We start from the raw sequence: 19717 nt of genomic DNA on the forward strand, positions 1-19717 counted from the left end.
AGGACCTTTGACCCCTCCCAATAGGGTCCAATAGGATCTTTGACCCACCTCTTCTCCAGAGATCACTGTTGTCCATACCAAGAATGATACTTTTGTTATGCTCGAAAAAAGTCTTTTACTCCTTCCCAAGGAAAGGATGTGTTTGTTAGTCTTTGGGTGCTTTTGGGAAGATGCAGACTTCTTTTCCAAAGTGATTCTCCGTGTCCACCTTGCTGAAGAAGCAGCCAACAGCTTTTACTAAACCATGCCATGTTCTATCTCACAATGACCTGCTTCATGTGTATTTAACAGATGTGTCTTCCTTATATACAGATCTTTCTGTGTTGATTCACTTCTGCCTTGTTCCCACATGCACACACAGTATTATGCAGGTGTATGAATGTATAAACTCACAACTGAGAGCATTAGCTATTTCAGACAATGTAAAAATTGAATTAGGGAAAAAACAAGGAAAATGTAGGCCTCTGAATCGATAAAATTTTCTGTCTTTCATAGAGACTTTCAGTTTCAGTATGGCTGGATGGGAAGGAATTTATGAAGTCTATGCCTGTGAGTGTGTGCCTGAGGATGCATGTATGGAAACACTGGTCACTTCTGCAGTTCTAACCATCCATTTCCAACCCAATACCTCCACTGTACTCCAGCTGTTCAAGAGTTCCTACTGTGCTAGTCTTTGAGTATGAAATTTACTCACAACTAGAGTCAGTGACATCGCTGGGCCCTTCCAGGGAATGGACTTCAGATAATTTATTTTACCATTGAGGGTGTTGGTAAGAATGGAGGTTGAGACTTTGCTAAATGAGAATACATTAGGTAGAGAGCTGGAGGTGCTTTGGATGACGAGGAATATTGTTGGAGAATGTGATTATTTTTATAGACCTGTGAAGATATTTAGAAGTTAGTTGATTTGTAAAAGAAAAAAAAAAAACCTGTTACAACGCTGCTCCATTACCTATGATGAAAGTGTACTGTCTTAAATGATCTGGATATTTAGAATTTTGATTGATTACTTCTTCATGTCTCTTTCTACTCTTAGTTGAGGTATTCTGTGTATAGAGTGTTCTCATATATTTGGAAAGGGACAACCAGGAGCCCATGTTGTTCTGGGTTATATTAAAGGTCCAGTCAAACTCGAAAGTTATCTTTGATCACATAGAATGGATGTTTAGACAATGAAGATCATAAAAATAATGATGAATTTGTCAACCAGTTTGTAAATATGTATAAAACAAAAGTTTTCCTTGCTTATGTTTTTGGCCATGGCATGTTGTGAATATAGTCACACTTAATGTGTCTGAAAATTGACTGTGTGCCAGGCACTGTGCTAGGCAGCTTCGTGTGTATTGCCTCATTTGATCCTTGTTTCAAATCTATAAATTAAGAATTAGTACTTTTATTTTTTAGAGGAAAATAAATAATGGTCGTATGAGTGAAATAACCATCTAAGATCACACACCTAAGAAGTATCAAGATTTGACTGTGAGATTTTTTGTTTGTTTGTTTTGTTTTTCCAAATCCGATTCTTTTCCATAGCCCTAGTATGCATCTTCCCTTACTTGCTGCTTTTTCACCTTGGCTATTTAGTAAACCTTCCTTTTAAAACCATGTAAGTTCATGCCTAAACAAAGGGATGTAGTTTTGTTAGCATCTATTGCATAGGTTGCTAAAGCAAATAGTTTTTAATCTCCAAGTAGACTATAAACCATCAAGTAAATTATTTGGCTTTTTGTCCAACTACATTGTACCTACTTGCTGTGCCCAGTTCTCTGTTAGCCAAGTCTTACGTACTGAATAAACACCAATGGCTGGATAGATGAAAGAAAGATAGAAGAATGCTGTCAAGAGGTGAGCCTGATAAATTGGGGGCTGTGCATAAAGCTCCAGTTGCCAGCTTTGTGTTGAAGTGGTAATCCTGAGGGCTAAGGTACAGTTATTTGACCTTTGGTCTCAATGCTAACAGCACTGTAACCTCCTCCTACACAAGAAATTTCAGTGAAATCTATTAAATATTTCAGAAATTAGTCTTTTTGACAGTTACTCAGCCACCATTTTACAGAGGATAAACTTAATATTTTGCCTTATTTCTGGTGCCCTTACAATGAGCCAAATGTGGTCAAAGTCAAAGAACATTGAGTTCTTTTGAAGTGATCATGGACAGACAGGTCAGTATGGAATGCCCAGGAGTTCAGAAGAAACAGGACTCCAAGTTTGATGGTTAGTCAAACCATCTCAAAGGAAGTGGAAAATGAATTGATTTGAACAGAGTGCAGGACAGCTGTAGGTACAATGAGGAAAAAGTTGAAGACTGGGATCAATTTAATTTTGTTCAGGGTATATCGATACGGTACTGAAGGACAAGGTGGGAGAAGTTTCATTTCTTAAAACTGTGGAGGATGAGATGTAGTTAATATTTTAGAAGCCAGGAGCCATATGCAGAAATTCAAACAAAATAGCTGATTCATAGGGACGCATGTACCCCAATGTTTATAGCAGCGCTTTCAACAATAGCCAAATTATGGAAACAGCCTAAATGTCCATCAGCTGATGAATAGATAAAGAAGATGTGGTTTATATATACAATGGAATACTACTTGACAATGAGAAAGAATAAAATCTTGCCATCTGCAGCAACACGGATGGAACTGGAAGGTATTATGCTAAGTGAAATAAGTCAGTCAGAGAAAGACGGATACCATATGTTTTGACTCATGTGTGGAACTTGAGAAACTTAACAGAAGACCATAGGGGAAGGGATGGGGAATAGTTACAAACAGAGAGGGAGGCAAACCGTAAGGGACTCTTAAATACAGAGAACAAACTGAGGGTTGTTGGGGGAGGTGGGGAGGGGGAAAATGGGTGATGGGCATTGAGGAGGGTGCTTGTTGGGATGAGCACTGGGTGTTGTATGTAAGCAATGAACCATGGGAATCTACCCCCAAAACCAAAAGCACACTATACATGTTGTATGTTGGCCAATTTGACAATAAATTATATTGAAAAAAAAAAAAAGAAATTCAAGCAAAACAGAAATTCAGGCAAAATAAATAGCTCAATTTCTGAACTGTTAGAAGTTGGCCTGATGTTGCAGGAGTACACAGAAGTCGTGATCTCATCACTGTGTGTTATGTGGTTCTGCTGCTTATTTTTCATTATATATATAATCTGCATATAATCTGTGGTACTTGATGCCACCTGCCAGCTGTATGTATGTATGTATGTATGTATGTATGTATGTATGTATGTATTTGGGGGGCATGTTTGCAATGAACTTCTTAACTCTCAATGTCTGTAAAAGGGACGCGGTTTTGTTAGCATCTAACATAGCTTGCTAAATCAGAGAGTCTTTATTTCCAAGGAAACTCTAAGTCATCAAGTACATTATTTTACTTTATCTCCAAGTGAGTTGTACCTACTTGCTATGCCTAGTTCTATGTTAGCCATAACATAGAACCTTGGGGCCAGGGTTTTATGTGAATGACCTTGGATTACTAAAGGGGACTCTGTCTAGCCACCCTTTATGCTCCAGCAGTATCAGGCTAGAGACTAAGCCTGATTCTCATCAAGGTGAAGGTCATCTAGGAGGATATTTTCCTCATGAAAATGGGAAACTATAGAATATTCGAAGGATGTTGCTAAAAAGCAAGAAAATAGTAATTCATGGTAGCTCTTTTGATTAGTAGGAGAAAAGACCAACTAAGTTATCCCATTAAAAAAAATTAAACCAAACAAAAACAAAATACTGGGAAATTTATCATGAGATTTATGTGGAGAGAGCTGGAAAGCTATAAGGAACTAAGACCATCCACGACCGGCTACCTACTGGATCTCTCAAGAACTGTTGTGGTCTGTATTTTAAAGTCTTTCTGATTCTCACATGCATCTTAAGACTTCTACTTCAGGCTTCCTCTGCCATCCCATAGTTTCTGTTTTCTCACCATTTCACGGTGCTCCTGACCATGGTTTATCATGGACCCCCATCTAGTTCATGTTATAGATAAAAGACCTGACCATTCTTTCACGGTTTTTGGTTCAGATTCATGAGAGAGACAGAGAGTCTGATGAGCTGGGCTCTTTGTTTCAGATCAGACCCAGACTGCTTAAGGACAGCCTGCTTTGGCCAGGCACCCACTTCTGGTTAATAGTACTTGTGCTGTGCAAAAAGAAGCTGACTGAGCCTGTGGGCAAGGGAGGTTGATCTAAAAGAAAAATTAGGCATGACTGATATATTACTTGACATATCAAAGAAAGAGTCCTAACTGATTCTGCCTCTAGAAGTTACTCACTGAGCAACATGAAAACCCTCTTCTAGAATATATTTAATAAATAGAGCCAATTAAGTATTTGAAAAGTTTTACTGTGACCAAAGCAGATCTCTGCCTTTATGAGAAGGAAATGAGAGGGGAATCTGGAAGTTACTCTACCTTACAGTAGGAAAGGATTAAGAAGTTGAGAGAATTAAGGAGAGATGAATTTATCCTTCATCACCAGAGATTTACCCTTTATCATCAAAGTCCCTTACTGAACTTCAGCCCTTATTGAGCTCCCAAGGACATTGTATGCCACCTCATTTATACCTGGAAGAACCTCTGGTTCAGATCGTGTCCTCTTTTTTTTTTTTTTTTTTTTTTTGAAAAAAAAGGTGGCAAACTGTGTCACTATGTCATTTCTCAGGGATGTCATTGCTACTTATATTCATTTAATTTCATGAGGCCAAGAGTAAAATATCTTAGAATATACATTTGCTTTATCAGTAAGAAGGTAATAAAAAATATCATGTTTTCTTAATAAGTTTTGGGGCAGTTTTGAGAACTGATAGCCTTTAGGTGGTCATCTATTTTTAAGTGAATGGGCACAGGGACTAACAAACTGAACTGGAGGAAATTTGGTATCGGCTACTTTGGTGAGTTGCTTGGATATAAATTTGCATTCCTAGGTCATCTCTATGTAAGAAACACTGAAATGATTGATCTCTTGCCCAATGTGTACAATTATTGAAAACTGTTGGAGAGCCAAAGGGAAAAAACCAGTGTAAAGAAAACAAATACATTGAGAGAGAGGAAAGACTAGGAATTATCATTCCCTTAGCTTTTCTGAAGGAACACTGAAAAGAAATCTTAACAAAATCAATTTGCAATTATTTGGAGAGAAGAAAGTTTTTTAACTGGATAGGCTAGCTTCATAAAGGACAAGTCCTGTCATACTAATCTAATATTCTGAGATGAAAATGAAAGGCTGGAGAGATCAAGGAGAAAGATTTATATATAATTCGTTTAGACTGTAGAGTGCTGTGGATATGACACAGTATGGTATGTCCATCAACCCCTACACTGTTGCCTGAGATGGTGGGCATCAGAGGCTCATCATACACCTGAAGACAAATCTAAGGTTCAAAGCCAGTGTTACTTATATTTCTACCTACAGTCATATTTGGATTGAAATATATGGCTGTTTAATTTGCTGATAGTGGGAGAACTGTCAAGGACGGAGATAAGTAAAAAGAAGTTTACAAAATATAGCCATCCAGCCGTACTGCCCTCTGTTCTCATCATTCCTATGACATATTCTAAACCTCATGTTATCATTTAACTTAGGAAAATCATCAATTATTTTGTACATTTTCATCTTATCTTCTAGTTAGCTCACCCTAAGGATGAGGATAATGACTTACACTTCATGTCTACCTCCCATAGCACCTGATAGGTATTAATAAATGTTGGATTGACAAAAAACAATAAGATCATAAATAACAGGTTGTATGATGTCCACTAGAAGAATACTGTAGGGTAATAACATACACCAAATCCATCACTGGTTAGCAGTACCCATGTGCTAGTGAATGGATGCACAGGAATGAAGCTTAAAGACCTCATGAGAAAAAGCCGTACTACTAGGCAGGGGTAGAATTTAACTAGATAACTGTGATCATTCTGTGGTTCACAATTAATATAGGAGATGTAGATGGTTCAGATGGAGCCATAGAGATGACTAAAGGAAGCTTGAAGATGCATCATGTTGTGGTTTGCATTCTGAAGTCAGACCTAGCTGGATTCTCAAACCAACAGTAACCTTGGGTGAGTTACTTCACTTCTCTAAAGCTCACTTTCTCTATTGGTGAAATGGAGAGTAATAGGGCTTAGTTCATAAGAATGTGAGTATTAATTGATACAGTGCATGTACAGCCTCTAGAACACTATAAGCCACTCACATATTATAATAGGAACCCTATCCTTCTTGAACCAAACCATCATCTGTCTTGAAATCAGTTTGATTTAGTTCCATAAAAATTTCGAAGGCCTCTCATATTATCTTTCATCAAGGAAAGCATGAGAGCCAAAAGGCTTAATCTGCAGCATGATGGAATCAAGATAGACGTACAGAAGAATTTCTGAAAGTCAGGATTGCCATTGGCCTATGTAACTGAGGAAAATTGTGGAATTTTCTTTGAAGACTTGGAAAATACTCTAGTTCCACCTCACATTCACCTAAACTGGTTTAATTGAAGTTCTTTCCTAAGATGGCCTGTGTCTTCTCAAGCCACTCTGCTTGATGTCTGTTCTTTGAGATCTTGGGCTGGCATTATTTAACAGAGAGTTTAAGCTGTACTTATAAAAGATAAGCATATTGACACCTTTTAGCAATGCTGAATTAACATTAAAATGTCATTGCTGAGCCATAAGGCTGCCCCCATTTTGTTTTGTTAGCATGGGTCAGGATTCACAGCCAGCTAATGTGAACCTGATAGCTTCAGGTGAGTTGCTTTACTGCCAGTTCTAAAGATAATGAGACTGTATGTAAGACTCATACTTGTCTGGGATGATTCATCCATGGGCAGAGGCCCCTCTGTGAAGGATCCAGATTAGAGATTAATAAATGCTGCATCTGATTGTGACAATGACTCTTCTCCAGAGAGCTCTGAGCTTCTTGCAGTTTGATATGCCAACTGGCATCTTCTTTTAAAGAGTTCTCTTTTTTTTTCTGCTTGCACGCTCCCATCGCAGGAAAAGTATTCAGGTGGAATGCTATGAGCTATAGAAATGTTGGAGACCAGGAAACGTGGTTTAAAAACAAATCAACAAACTTCAAAATAAAAATGCATAAATGGGCCATCTGTTTGCTTGCAGAATTCTTGTTTGCAGGAAAGATCTTGCCAATTTGATATCTCTTTTGAGGTAAGGCTGCTGCTTGTCCTTGCTTGGCGAATCTTCCAGAATAGGGTCGAGATATTGACAGCATTTCACTTCCCCAAGGCTCCAGAGAGAATAGAAACACTGATTGGACTAAGGGGATAAGCCACGTAGGACATTCTAATGGGGTCTTTATCTGTTGAACTAGGACTATGGGGAAAAGGCGGCAAAGAAGGAAAAAGCCTCAGACTTGACTTCAGTGCTGACTATAGCAGTGATAAAATCGTTTTTGGAAAGGTTGGCTGAGTTGGTACCACTGAGTCAGAGGGCACAGGCTGGGACAGAGTGACCCTTGACTGGATTAGAAGCTGAATCTGAAGTATTCTGTGCCTTCTAAATCAAATATTCCTTTTCTTATATAGATAAAAAATTGAATATGTTGTTTTCAAGGAATATGGACAAGATTGTATGGTTAGAAAAATAGTTTTAGTATGGTTCTCCCTGTAGCAGTTTAGGAGCTGGATTTGATTCTAATAGATTGTGTTGTACTCTCAGTGAGGCTTTATATACCCATGCCATCAAGAGCATGAGGAAAAGAAAATGAAAAGTAAGCAATTAGGAACTCTAGACTCTTAAGGTTCCATTTTTGGTGCTAATAAACAGCAGGCATAAATGAGGCATAGCAAATGTAGGAGTTGAATAATTCTGGAAAAGGCAAGCAATTTTCAGTATAAAATGAAGAAAATCTCAAGTAAACTTGGATGCACCCACTCACATACTGGACATCAATTTCACTCTACTGAGGCCATGCATACTGGAAACTGAATAGTAAGTCTAGGGAAGGTCAGAGATCTGGGAATACTGGACTAATCCTTTTCAGGGGGCTGCCTATCACAGCATAGGGGGCCAAGAAGCTCCAAGAAACCTCTTTTAGACCAAATAACCCACTTGGTGTGATTCAGACTGGTGTGGGTATGCAGGGATTTGATCTACTGGTGGACAAAGTAGCAACCTTTGGCACAACTAATGTGCTAATCATCTCTCTGTTAAAGTCAGGAAAGGGGCATCAGACCTCAGCTGGCATCTGGAGGTACAGGGAGCAAAGGCCAACATTGGGGGTGTTGGCAGTTTGTCAGGGATTGTGCAGAACAGTTGGAGGTTCTGAGTAGGGAGCCTCATCCAAAAGAGATGGAATAAATTTCAGTACATGAGGAAGACACTTAGTCCTTTGGATTGGACCCATGGTGAGGCTGTTAGGAAGGAAGGCTTCTTCTGAGTGGATATGTCTGTACTAAGCCAGGCTCCCATCAGGTTCACCAAATTCTGGGTCTAGAGGAGCCCAGTCAGCTCTAGAAGATATTGTAGGTGAGGATAATCCTTGGCCAGTCCCAGTCAAAATGTGGAAGGCATGCCTGGGTGGCTTACGTTCTAAGTCCTACAATTGAGAGAGCCTGAGACAGGCAGGTGCTGACAAGCTGTTGAGGATATGTATATATATATTTTTAAAATGCCTGTATGCAATTTTATTTTCATTTCTGGAGCCCTTCAAGATGCGTTGCCTCTTTTAGATGGAGGACCAAATTGGTTTGGGAGATGTGAATAAATTCAAAGCCGCGTTGATTGTGAACAGCCGTACTTTGCTGATGTGAGGAAGCAGTGATCAGTTTTCCAATCCAGGGACTTAGGAATACCTATCACTGGATGTTTGGTGTGAAAAACTTTCTCAGAAAACTTCTTTCCACCATTGGAGACAGTGGCTTGTTAATTTATTCCAAATGACCGGTCCCAATTCTAAATTCACCGATGCTTTGTCTTTCTATATGGAGCAGGGACAGAAGCACAAATAAGTCTCTGTTTTCCAGAGATGTCTTGAAAAGACACATGTGTATGGACATAACCACTGTATCTAGAACTGGTGCTTTTGTTATTTTCAGCAATAAATGAAGTGCTAACACTCGTCGCTTGATCAAATATAAAATGCCTTTTCTATCCTTCTCTTCCTGTGAGAACCTTCCCACTTCTCTGCTCCCATTGGTATGTGAATGTGATGTTATGATCAAATATGTATGAAGAGATGGGAATGTTAATTTATTTGAGACACATGTCAACATCTTTATTTTGAAAACTGCTAGGGGCGCCTGGGTGGCTCAGTCGGTTGAGCGCCGACTTCAGCTCAGGTCACGATCTCGCAGTCCGTGAGTTCGAGCCCCGCATCGGGCCCCTGTGCTGACAGCTCAGAGCCCGGAGCCTGTTTCAATTCTGTGTCTCCCTCTGTCTGACCCTCCCCCATTCATGCTCTGTCTCTCTCTGTCTCAAAGATAAATAAACGTTAAAAAAAAAAATTAAAAAAAAAAAGAAAAGAAAACTGCTAGTATGTCAGGTAGTATGACCCACTTGTATTTAACCCTGTCCTTTCATTAATAATCCACAGTTCTTCTGGGGCGCCTGAGTGGCTCGGTCAGCTGAGCATCCAACTTTGGCTCAAGTTATGTTCTCACGGCTTGTGGGTTTGAGCCCCGCTTCTTCTGATTCTGTGTCTCCCTTTCTTTCTGCCCCTCCCCCCCCCAAAGTAAATAAACATAATAATAGAACAAATTTAAAAAATTAATCACAATTCTTCTGTAAACTCTACCCCCTTGGCTTAAGTGAGGTGGGAGCACTTTGGAGGCATAGACAGTTTGGGATGTAGTATTTCATACCTAATACTTTTCTGTTTTTCCCTTGGTTATATTGTTTAGTCTTACGCTGCCTTTCTTTTTATCCTATAAAATTCCCAGATCAATATTAGTGTTGAACACATGCTTTTTTTTAAGTAGGCTCCCCACCCAATGTGAGGTCTCAACTCACAACTCTAAGATCAAGAGTTGCATGCCCCACCAACTGAGCCAGCCAGTTGCCTCCACACCTGATTTTATAAATTCACCTAAATAAATTGTGTCTGGCACTGATAATCCTATTGCCTAATACTCTTAGTTTAATATTTACACTATTTTTTCTCTATCCATTTCATTTTCTTTTCCAACTTCTCCTCTCCTCCACCTTCTTCCCTTGCATTTATTTAAAAGTACTTTTATTCAGTCGCCAAACTTCATTGTTGCTGAACTTGTCAGCTTGCTCTTTTATAGAAAAGAACATCTTAATAAAAATACAAGCCCATCCATCTGAGAGTTGTTTTGATGTGCATAATGGAGTAGGCCATAGAGAGGAATTTTAATTTAAGATGAAATGAAATAGCCTTGCTAAGGTTTTGGCAGTCCTGATACCTTACAGGGGAGCACAAACACATTCTAGAAGTTCTCTTAGTCCTCGCCAAGCCCTCTGCTCCTTTCCTTAATTCTGTAATTCGTTTGAGTATTCTAGTGAGAGGAAATCTGCCTTTTTATTCTTCCCCTCTTATTGCCCCCTCTATGTCGTAAGCTTTCTTCTTGCTATTATGTTGTCTCTGAGACCTGGACTAGAAAGAACCTTGTAGGCATTCTCAAAGTGAATACCTGCCGTTTGCTTCTCAGCTGTGACTTCGATTTTGTAATTGAAGCGCATCCAAGAAGACTCAGGGAGGAAAATGGGACAGAATTCAAGGAGAAAGCCAAATTATCTTCTGAAAAAAAAAAAACAAACAAATAAGAAAAAGAATGCTGGCTTCTTCGGGAGTTGTTTAGTTATCTAGAATGGCTCTTACACTAACCGAAATCTGCTTGGATTTTTGTTCATGGGCTTTTGAAAACCCAGAGTGTTCTCCTTTGTGTGCAAAGGTTTAACAAAGAATGGATCTGGCGTTTAATGGGCAGGAGAGATCATGATTCTCCGCTAGTGAGCTTCCAGCATGTGGTTCAGTCATGATATTTCTGACTAATAGCAAGGCTGGAGAACATCAGGCATTTTCCCTATCTTGCAAGGCATTGCTCACAAAACTCTGACACTATTGAAATTCACCCGCAGTAGCTAACACCAGCAGCCTTAGTCACCTGAAAAACTGATAGTGTGGAATCAGAATTTCTAGCCCTCAAAGGTGGGGTCGGGGTGGGGGTCGGAGTTAGGTGGGGAGAGAAAATCCTTCCCTTACTTTGGGAGAGAAAAGAGATTTTTGTCCTTCATGTTCTGCTTCTACTTTGCTTACTGTGGAAGAAGTAAAGAGGAAATGGCCAGCACTTCTGTTAGGCAGCTGGGTAACCCTGACCCCATCATCTGCACACTTGTTTTCTAAATCTGGTGGTAGTGGAGTTTTCAGTGACACTCTAGCGGTCCTAGCCTTTTATCAGACACAGATCCTCCTTAAGAACTGAAGTGAGAAGGAGAACAGAAAGATTTTCTTTACTCCTATAATAGGAGGAGGGACTAGGAGGAAAATCAGATTTATTTACTCTGATTCTATGTTAATGTTCTAGCAGGATCATAATCCCTATGATGTTATGAAGCAATCAGATTTGAATAATGTGAAAGGCTTTGTGATACTAGGAAAACAAAATTTCTATTGGAAAGCCAACAAAGATAAACTGAGGATTTGAGGATTATCTGGTTGTAACATCAGTTTCTACATTTTTAAATTCAACAAACATCTACTGAGACCCCATTTCAGGTACCAAAAGGCAGCAATGAACAGTGGTCCCTGCCCTCCTGGTGTTTATACTCTAATTGGGAAGAGGCAGTGAGTTATAATAAATATATCAAATAAGTACTCATGAAGTCTGTTAGATGGTGATAAATGCTATGGCAACAAGAAAAAAATGGAGCAGGATGATAGGATTGGGCAGGTGTTAGTATTTTACTACAGGATCAGGATTGGGCTTTATTGAGAAGTTGAGGTTTAGCAAAGACTTGAAATAGGTGCGTGTTAGCCCTGTGGATAGCTGGAAGAAGAGTGTTCCAGGCAGAGAAAATAGCTAAAACAACTGGAGCAGGAGTGTGTGTGCTCAAGAAAGGTTAGAGTGCATGGATAGAGTGAGAGGGAGGGTGGGAGGGTGTGGGGTCCATGGGGCGACTGGGGTCCAAAGCAAGGGTGTTGGCTTTTTCTTTTTAGTGGCTTGGGAAGCCATTGAGGATTTGGGGCAGAGAATAACATCTTATGATTTAAGTTTTAAAAGGATAATCCTGCTTCTTTGTTGAGCTCAGACTATAGAGGGTTTGGGGTGGGGGGCAGAGCAGGGAGACCAGTTAGCAGGCTCTTGCAGTGACTGGGTGAAGGATGATAGTGGCTCAAACAGAGCTGGTGAAAATAGGCTGTGTTCTAGATACATTATGAAGGTTGGCAGTAAGGTTGATTGATTGGATGTAGAGCTCCAGAGAAAGAGAGGAGTTGGAACTGGAGGGACTGACCTGCCTTTAGCTGAAATGGGAAAGGGTGAGTTCAGTTTTGGAAATGTTGGCCACGTTTCTAAGATATCCAAGTGGACATATAGAACAGGTAGTTTGATACAGAAGTTTGAAGTGTTGGAGAAAGAAGTGTGAGAGTGATTGGCATATAAATAGGATTTAAATCAGGATATTGGGTGAGATCTCAGCAGCGGTGAATGTTGATAGAAGAGGCATGAGGACCAAAGATTAACCCTGGGACACAAAGCTTTAAAAGGTCAGAAGGAAGAGGAGGAGCCAGCAGAGGAGCCAGAGGAATAACAGCCAGTAAGGTAGAAGGAAGGTCAAGAGAATGTGAAGCCCCGGAAACCAAGGAAGGCATAGGTAGGAGCCAAATTATCAACCATGTCAAATGCTGCTCATAGGTAAGGATGGATTGTAGGAATGCTGACTCCTACACCAACTCCATCTTTGGCCCTACATTTATGGTCCCCTCTGGCGCACAGGTGGCACCACTTTGGATAACTAGTAAAGATCCTCTTGCGCACAGACGTCGCCACTTTAGATAACTACCCTGTGACCTCACCACCATGCTTCTCACTCCACAAAAGCTAGGGATTAAGGTCTGGATAGGGCTGGAGAATAGCTGTGTACTGCTGTGGACTGTCCACTCCTCTCAGTGAGTTACTATGAACAAAACTCTGTGTAAACAGTAGAGAGTGGTTTGTTTCATTTTTTGGTGTCAAAGGGTCTTCTCAGTCTGGACGGTACATTAGTGACTCTAACAGTAAGTGTGAGTGGATGTTAGAGTTGGCAATATCAGGGTCACCTCTGTGCCTCACAAGAGGAGTTTCAATGAAGTCAAAAGTCTGGTTGGAGTCAGTGTGATAGAGAATGTGAGAAGAGGATTTAGAGGAAGGGAGTATAGGTGATGTTTTCAAGGAATTTGTCACAGAGGGGCAAGGAAGTGACCACTAGTATTTTCTGCCTCTCTGCCTGGTTCCAAGAGGGAATCCCATCACATTTTATAAAAGTGCAGTTTATATAACTATTTAAGCATAGCTGCTGACTATGAGGTCAATATGTGATATCAACATAGAACTTTGGAACCAAATTAGACTGTCAGAGTTCAGTTAATCTCATACCCAATAAATCATTTTATTATTCATACAAAAACATTTTTTTTCATATGCTACCTAGATACACCGAGATGAATAAGGCACAGTTCCTGCTCTTGAGAAAGATGTTTTTTATGGGAAGAGGGATATATCCTTCCTGTGTGATAAATATTAAGATAGAGGCACATACAAAATATTGTAAAAGCAGAGGGCAAAGAGAACTAACTTACCTGGGGAACTTAGGAAAGATGTTATGCATGAAAAGCTAACACTTGAACTAGGCCTTAAAGGTCAGCATGTGTTTTCCAGGCCGAGTACTGGGGAGAATCCCTTTATCAAATAATCAGCCTCTGGGGCGCCTGGGTGGCTCAGTTGGTTAAGTGTCCAACTCTTGATTTTGACTCAGTCATGATCTCACAGGTCTGTGAGTTTTTACTGATAGTGCAGAGCCTGCTTAGGATTCTCTCTCTGGCCCTCCCTTGCTCACATGTTCTCTGTCTCTCAAAATAAATAAATAAACTTAAAATAAAAATTGGCTCCTGTTCAAATGCGTATAGCAACAGAGAACTCACGTGAGTTCGAAGAAACCTTGTGAGTTTCATTCTCTTCTAAATAGTTGTAATTTTTGCACATCTATTTCTTACATTGAACTGAATAATGATGTTTAATATTTCTACTCATTAGTCCCAGTTTTCTCTTCTGGAGCTAATGGGCAAAGACTTGTCTTTCTCACATATAGGTCATTTCTGTATTTGAAAATAGATATTATGTTCTCTTTTAGGCCATCTATTTTCCATGTTGAAAAAGGGGACTGAATAGTTTCAGGTTGGGTTCCCTGGGAAGCAGACACTGAAACCAAGGTTAACATACAGGAGGTTCTTCAGAGAGCGTTCTTGAGATCATTGCCATGAAAAGAGAAGATTGGGCAGAGGGAGAAGTAGAGATGTGACGCATTTTTTTTAAATTTTATTTTAGAGTGAATGGTGGTAGGGGAAGAGAATCTCTCTCCACACTCAGTTTGGAGCCTGACAACAGGCTTGATCCCAAGACCCTGGGATCGTGACCTGAGCTGAAATCAAGAGTAGGACACTCAACCTACTGAGCCACCCATGTGCCCCGAGGTGTGATGCAGTTTTTTTTTTAATATTTATTTTTGAGAGTGAGGGAGAGCAAGAGAGAATGAGTGCACCCATGCATGCAGTAGGGGGTGCAGAGAGAGAAGTGGGACAGAGGATCCGAAGTGGGCTCTGTGCTGACAGCAGAGAGCCTAGTGCGGGACTCAAACCCATGAACTGTGAGATCATTACCTGCGCCAAAGTCTGACGCTTCACCGAGTCACCCAGGCACTTTGAAAGGGAGCTCCAGCTGACCCTTTGGGAAGTTTTGAAAATCGATTGATCCTTCAGAGTTGTCTAGAGTCAGGGCAAGAGGGCCAGGTCTTTATGCTCCAGGATGGCCAGTCATTCAGGGCAGTTTATCCTGGGAAGGGGCATGACTTTGGGCAAGATGGTTCTCTTCAGCTGATGCAATTCCCAAAGTGGGCCGATAGCTGAAACCTATTGGCAGGGGCATTAGCAGCAACAGCTGCAGTAGTTAATCCTTTATTTCTCATCATTTTTTTCCAGTTTATTTATTTATTGTGAGAGAGAGAGAGTGCACGCGTGTGTGTGCGCACACACACGCACGCGTACACACACACACACACACACACACACATACACACACACACACACACACACACACACACACACACGAGCAGGGAAGAGGCAGAGAGAGAGAGGGAATCCCAAGCAGGCTCTGCACTGTCAGCATGGAGCCTGATGTGGGCCTCAAACTCAGGAACTATGAGGGCATGACCTGAGCCGAAATCAAGAGTTGGATGCCCAACCAACGGGGCCACCCAGGTACTCCTAATTTTTTATTTCTGAAGTGTATCTGTAGGGCATCAGGGTGATACAGAAGAGGAATCTCACACACTGCTAATTGTTTCAGCAGTTATTTTGGAGACCAATAATAGAATGAAAAAGTACTTGTTTTTGTTTTTTATTAGCAAATAAACACCATGAACATCACAGTGATAGAGGTTCAACATAATGGTTCTAGACTGATGGAATCTAATGTACAATTGTACCTTCCCTGTGTTAATTATCTCAGTCATGGTGGCCCTTTATATGTGAATGCTTCAAAACTGCTCGAAAGGCAAGGTGAAGAAGTACATTCATGCAATAAATGTGGCTGGGAATCTTCATTAGGAGATAAAAATGTAAGTGGGGAAGCATAGTGAGCTGCAAACTGAATTATATCCCTGTCCTTCATCCTAGAAGATGATACTTCTTGTGGTGATCACAATGCATGCTGGGTGCCTGTAAAGATGGATGTGTGGCCACCAGTCCTTTCCACTCCATGCACACATGAAGATTGCTCTTTGATTTGTGGCTTCAGCCATAATTTGCAAAGCCTGTCACTGCTTGCAACTTATAGTTAGCCCAAAGCTTTGTTGAAAAAGAGCTGTCCCATTCCCAACTGCTGTATACCAGATTGCTGTGTCAACTAAATTAATAACACTGGACTGCTCATTATCCCAGAAAACATTTGCCCAAGCTATAACTCTGTCTCTTGATTTCTGTTTGGCTTCATTAACCTCTTCTTGGTGCCACAATAAAATGGTCATGTAAGGCATCCTTTATTTAATGAAGGATTGGCAAGACAAAACAGTTGAACTGGGCATTGATGGGAGAGAGGAGCCAGAAAGGATGGTTGTGGAGGATGATAGAATTAGGTAAGAGGAGGATATGGTGGGGGTGAGATAGAGCCATATTAGTTTTTCTCTCTCCTTACTTTCATCTTATATTCTTGGATTTCTTCACATAGTAGCTGATGGTTTCTTTAGGAGCTCATATGTAATTGTGAGCAAGTTTTAAGAGAAGATTAAGAGATGGGGCGCCTGGGTGACTCAGTCAGTTAAGCATCTAACTCTTGATTTCATCTGATCTCATGGTTTGTAAGATTGAACCCTGATGACAACAAGGAGCCTGCTTGGGATTCTCTCCCTCTGCTTCCCTGCTCCCTCAAAATAAATAAGCTTATAAAAGGGTGGGAGAGAAAAGACTAAGAGAGGAGAGGGTAGAGTTGGTATTTTAGAATTTTTTTTTAATTTATTTTCATTAGCATGGACTCATTTACTATGGACCCTCATGGGTTATCTCTCAGGGCATGCTCTCTGTCTATTTGAACCAGCCAGTGGTCTCATGATAGATGGAGAGTTGTGGGTGTTAAGAACTCCCTTGTGATGAGAGGTTCCCTTATCATAGAATGGGTTGAGTTACTTTGTTTACAATTGGGATCCCTTTTATCCTCAGCCTATACATTTTATTTTATTTTAATATTTTTTAAGTTTATTTATTTTGAGAGAGAGGGGGGGGGCATGGAAAGAAGGAGAGAGAGAATCCCAAACAGGCTCCACACTGACAGCAAAGAGCCCACTGTGGTGCTCGACCCCATGAACTGTAAGATCATGACCTGGGCCAAGATCAACAGTCGGATGCTTAACCGACTGATCTACCCAGGTGCCCTCTTAGTCTATACATTTTACGGTATATCTGGAAGATTTTGTCATTTTGTTATATCCACTAGGCTTTGTGAAAACTCAAGTGAAAAGGGGAATTTTGGGAATCTTCAAATGAAACATTATCTGGCAGTAACAAGGAAAACAAATAGCCATTTCTCTAAAGCCATTCTGGGTGGGAGGTTCTGTCACTGGCCTTCCTTCCCTGTTGTGGTTCCCTGACAAATCTTGGAATAAACTTTTAACCAAGATTCCCACTGTAATCCTATAACCTGAGGACAAAATCAATGTTACCTGAAGAATAGTACTTGTTTTGTAGTAGGAGACCACGGGCAGGGGCCAGTTACAGTTTGGAGGAAACACACATGAAGCCCTTACTGTGTTCTGAATCAAATCCCACTCCTTCCTGCCCATTCTTGTTGCCTTACCTTCTCTGCTTCCCCGAATTCTCTGGTCCTGTGAAGCTCCTCTTTGACTGTATGTTTAAGCCAGAGGAGGGAGCTATGATAAGCACCATTTCACCCTTAGCAGAAAGAATTGCCCTCCAATGACAAAGCCTCTACTGTTTCATTCTGGATTGCCTGTGGGAAATGTGAAAAGTTCAAGCCACATGAAGCAATCATAGCTCTGGCAGAGCCAAGGGGCTGGCAGCTTTCATTGCCGAATCAGGGTCTTTGGATACCAGCTGGATATTTCCCAACCTGTATTTTTTTTTTTCAATAGTGGGTACCCAAAAAATATGCAGCAATTTCTCAGCTATACACAACTATGTTCGTGAACTAAGAAATCACCATATAATTTCGTTTAAAAGCCTGGTCTCTTGTGACTGTACTTTGAAGCTCTCGTTTGGGGATGAGAAAGAACTGCCCCTTTTAGAAGGACACAATTTTGTTAGCCTGGATTGTTCTAAAATGGAGATGAACCATCAGATAAAAGATAGGGGGCACTGACCAAGAAAAGAGATGCCATTACCCAGGAGGAAGTCAGGGGAAGGTGGATTGAGGGAGAAGGACAAGGCCGAGAGGGTCTTCATTTTGTGGTCTTAGATTTTTTTTTTAGCTGTAAGGCAGAGATAAAATGCAGGGCTTGACATCTCAGAGCAGCAGGTGAAATAAAATGGGAGAAATTTAAAATGGCTTCTCCCTCAAAAGGAGGGAGAAAACAGAAGATTCTCAGAATTGACAGAAGATTATGTGTATAATGCACTGGTCAGACCGAGACCCATGGTATTAAACAAGTAAGAGAAAGAACAGTCTTCTGTGTGCTGCTCTGAAATAAACCTTAATCATACATGAGCCTGAGTCCAAGTCCTTCCTTCTAACATGTAGCTCAGATACACTACGTGTGCCTTACTCTAACTTGCAGATCTCATAGTCACAGCGCAAGATGGAATACTAAATGTGCTATTAATTCATCCATTATATTTTTCTAGAAAATAGACTGATTAAATCTTCTGCTACCATGTGCTTTTCTCTGGCCATCCATACCTGAGTACCACCCACCTGTTAGGCCAGTGCGTTTCTACTGCCTCCACCAATAGGTTTAAGGACAGATTGATGGCATTTCCATTTATTCACTCTGATTGAGTGATGTACATCCACCGTTGTGATAAGTTCAGAAGGCTCACAAAATGAAAAGTGTGTGTGTTCCTAGAACTCAATTTGACAGTGACACCTGACCTGAGCTGATGTGAGGCCATTTAGAGTCTCTGTCCCATCTAATACAACTCTTTATGTGTTTTGCAATAGAAATACTAACGTATTTGATGATAGGAAGCTGCCCTATGCTCCAAGGATTTCAGACAATGAGAATATATACACCTATGTTGATTTTCCAGAGAATCTGGGAGGTAGTTTTAGGAAGAGAGGTATTACAAATGTTTGCAATGCAAACATCCCATTTTAAAAGGCATCATGTGAAAAAGTAAACAATGAACACAAACCTCTGTACCCAATTGATTCCAACTCTCCCTTACCATCGTTGGTTTTTTCTTTTTTTTACATTTTACTATTCTAGGATGAATCCTCCATGTTCTTCCAGTTTGGCCCATCAATTGAGCAGCAAGCTTCCGTAATGCTCAACATCATGGAAGAGTATGACTGGTACATCTTTTCTATCGTCACCACCTACTTCCCTGGCTACCAGGACTTTGTAAACAAGATTCGCAGCACCATCGAGAACAGCTTCGTGGGCTGGGAGTTAGAGGAAGTCCTCCTGCTGGACATGTCCCTGGATGATGGAGATTCTAAGATCCAGAACCAGCTCAAGAAACTTCAGAGCCCCATCATTCTTCTTTATTGTACGAAGGAAGAAGCCACTTATATCTTTGAAGTAGCTAACTCAGTAGGGCTGACTGGCTACGGCTACACGTGGATTGTGCCTAGTCTGGTGGCAGGGGATACAGACACAGTGCCCTCGGAGTTCCCCACTGGGCTCATCTCTGTGTCCTATGATGAATGGGACTATGGCCTCCCTGCCAGAGTGAGGGATGGAATTGCCATAATCACCACCGCTGCTTCCGATATGCTGTCTGAACACAGCTTCATCCCTGAGCCCAAGAGCAGTTGTTACAACACCCATGAGAAGAGAATCTACCAGTCCAACATGCTGAATAGGTGAGT

The 19717-nt window shown here is 40.8% G+C and overlaps 1 protein-coding gene across 4 annotated transcripts in view; it reads left to right on the forward strand.

Annotated features, from left to right (window-relative positions):
- The window catches only part of GRIN2B (glutamate ionotropic receptor NMDA type subunit 2B), a 416591-nt gene that overhangs the window by 212456 nt on the left and 184418 nt on the right, over nt 1-19717 (forward strand). For all 4 annotated transcript variants that reach the window (XM_058743608.1, XM_058743607.1, XM_058743610.1 and 1 more), the window contains one exon: nt 19113-19711. In XM_058743608.1, coding sequence (XP_058599591.1) covers nt 19113-19711 — 599 coding nt within the window. The remainder of the gene's footprint in view (nt 1-19112; nt 19712-19717) is intronic.

The sequence above is a fragment of the Neofelis nebulosa genome, chromosome 8, assembly GCF_028018385.1.
Source record: "Neofelis nebulosa isolate mNeoNeb1 chromosome 8, mNeoNeb1.pri, whole genome shotgun sequence".
Taxonomy (NCBI): Eukaryota; Metazoa; Chordata; class Mammalia; order Carnivora; family Felidae; genus Neofelis; species Neofelis nebulosa.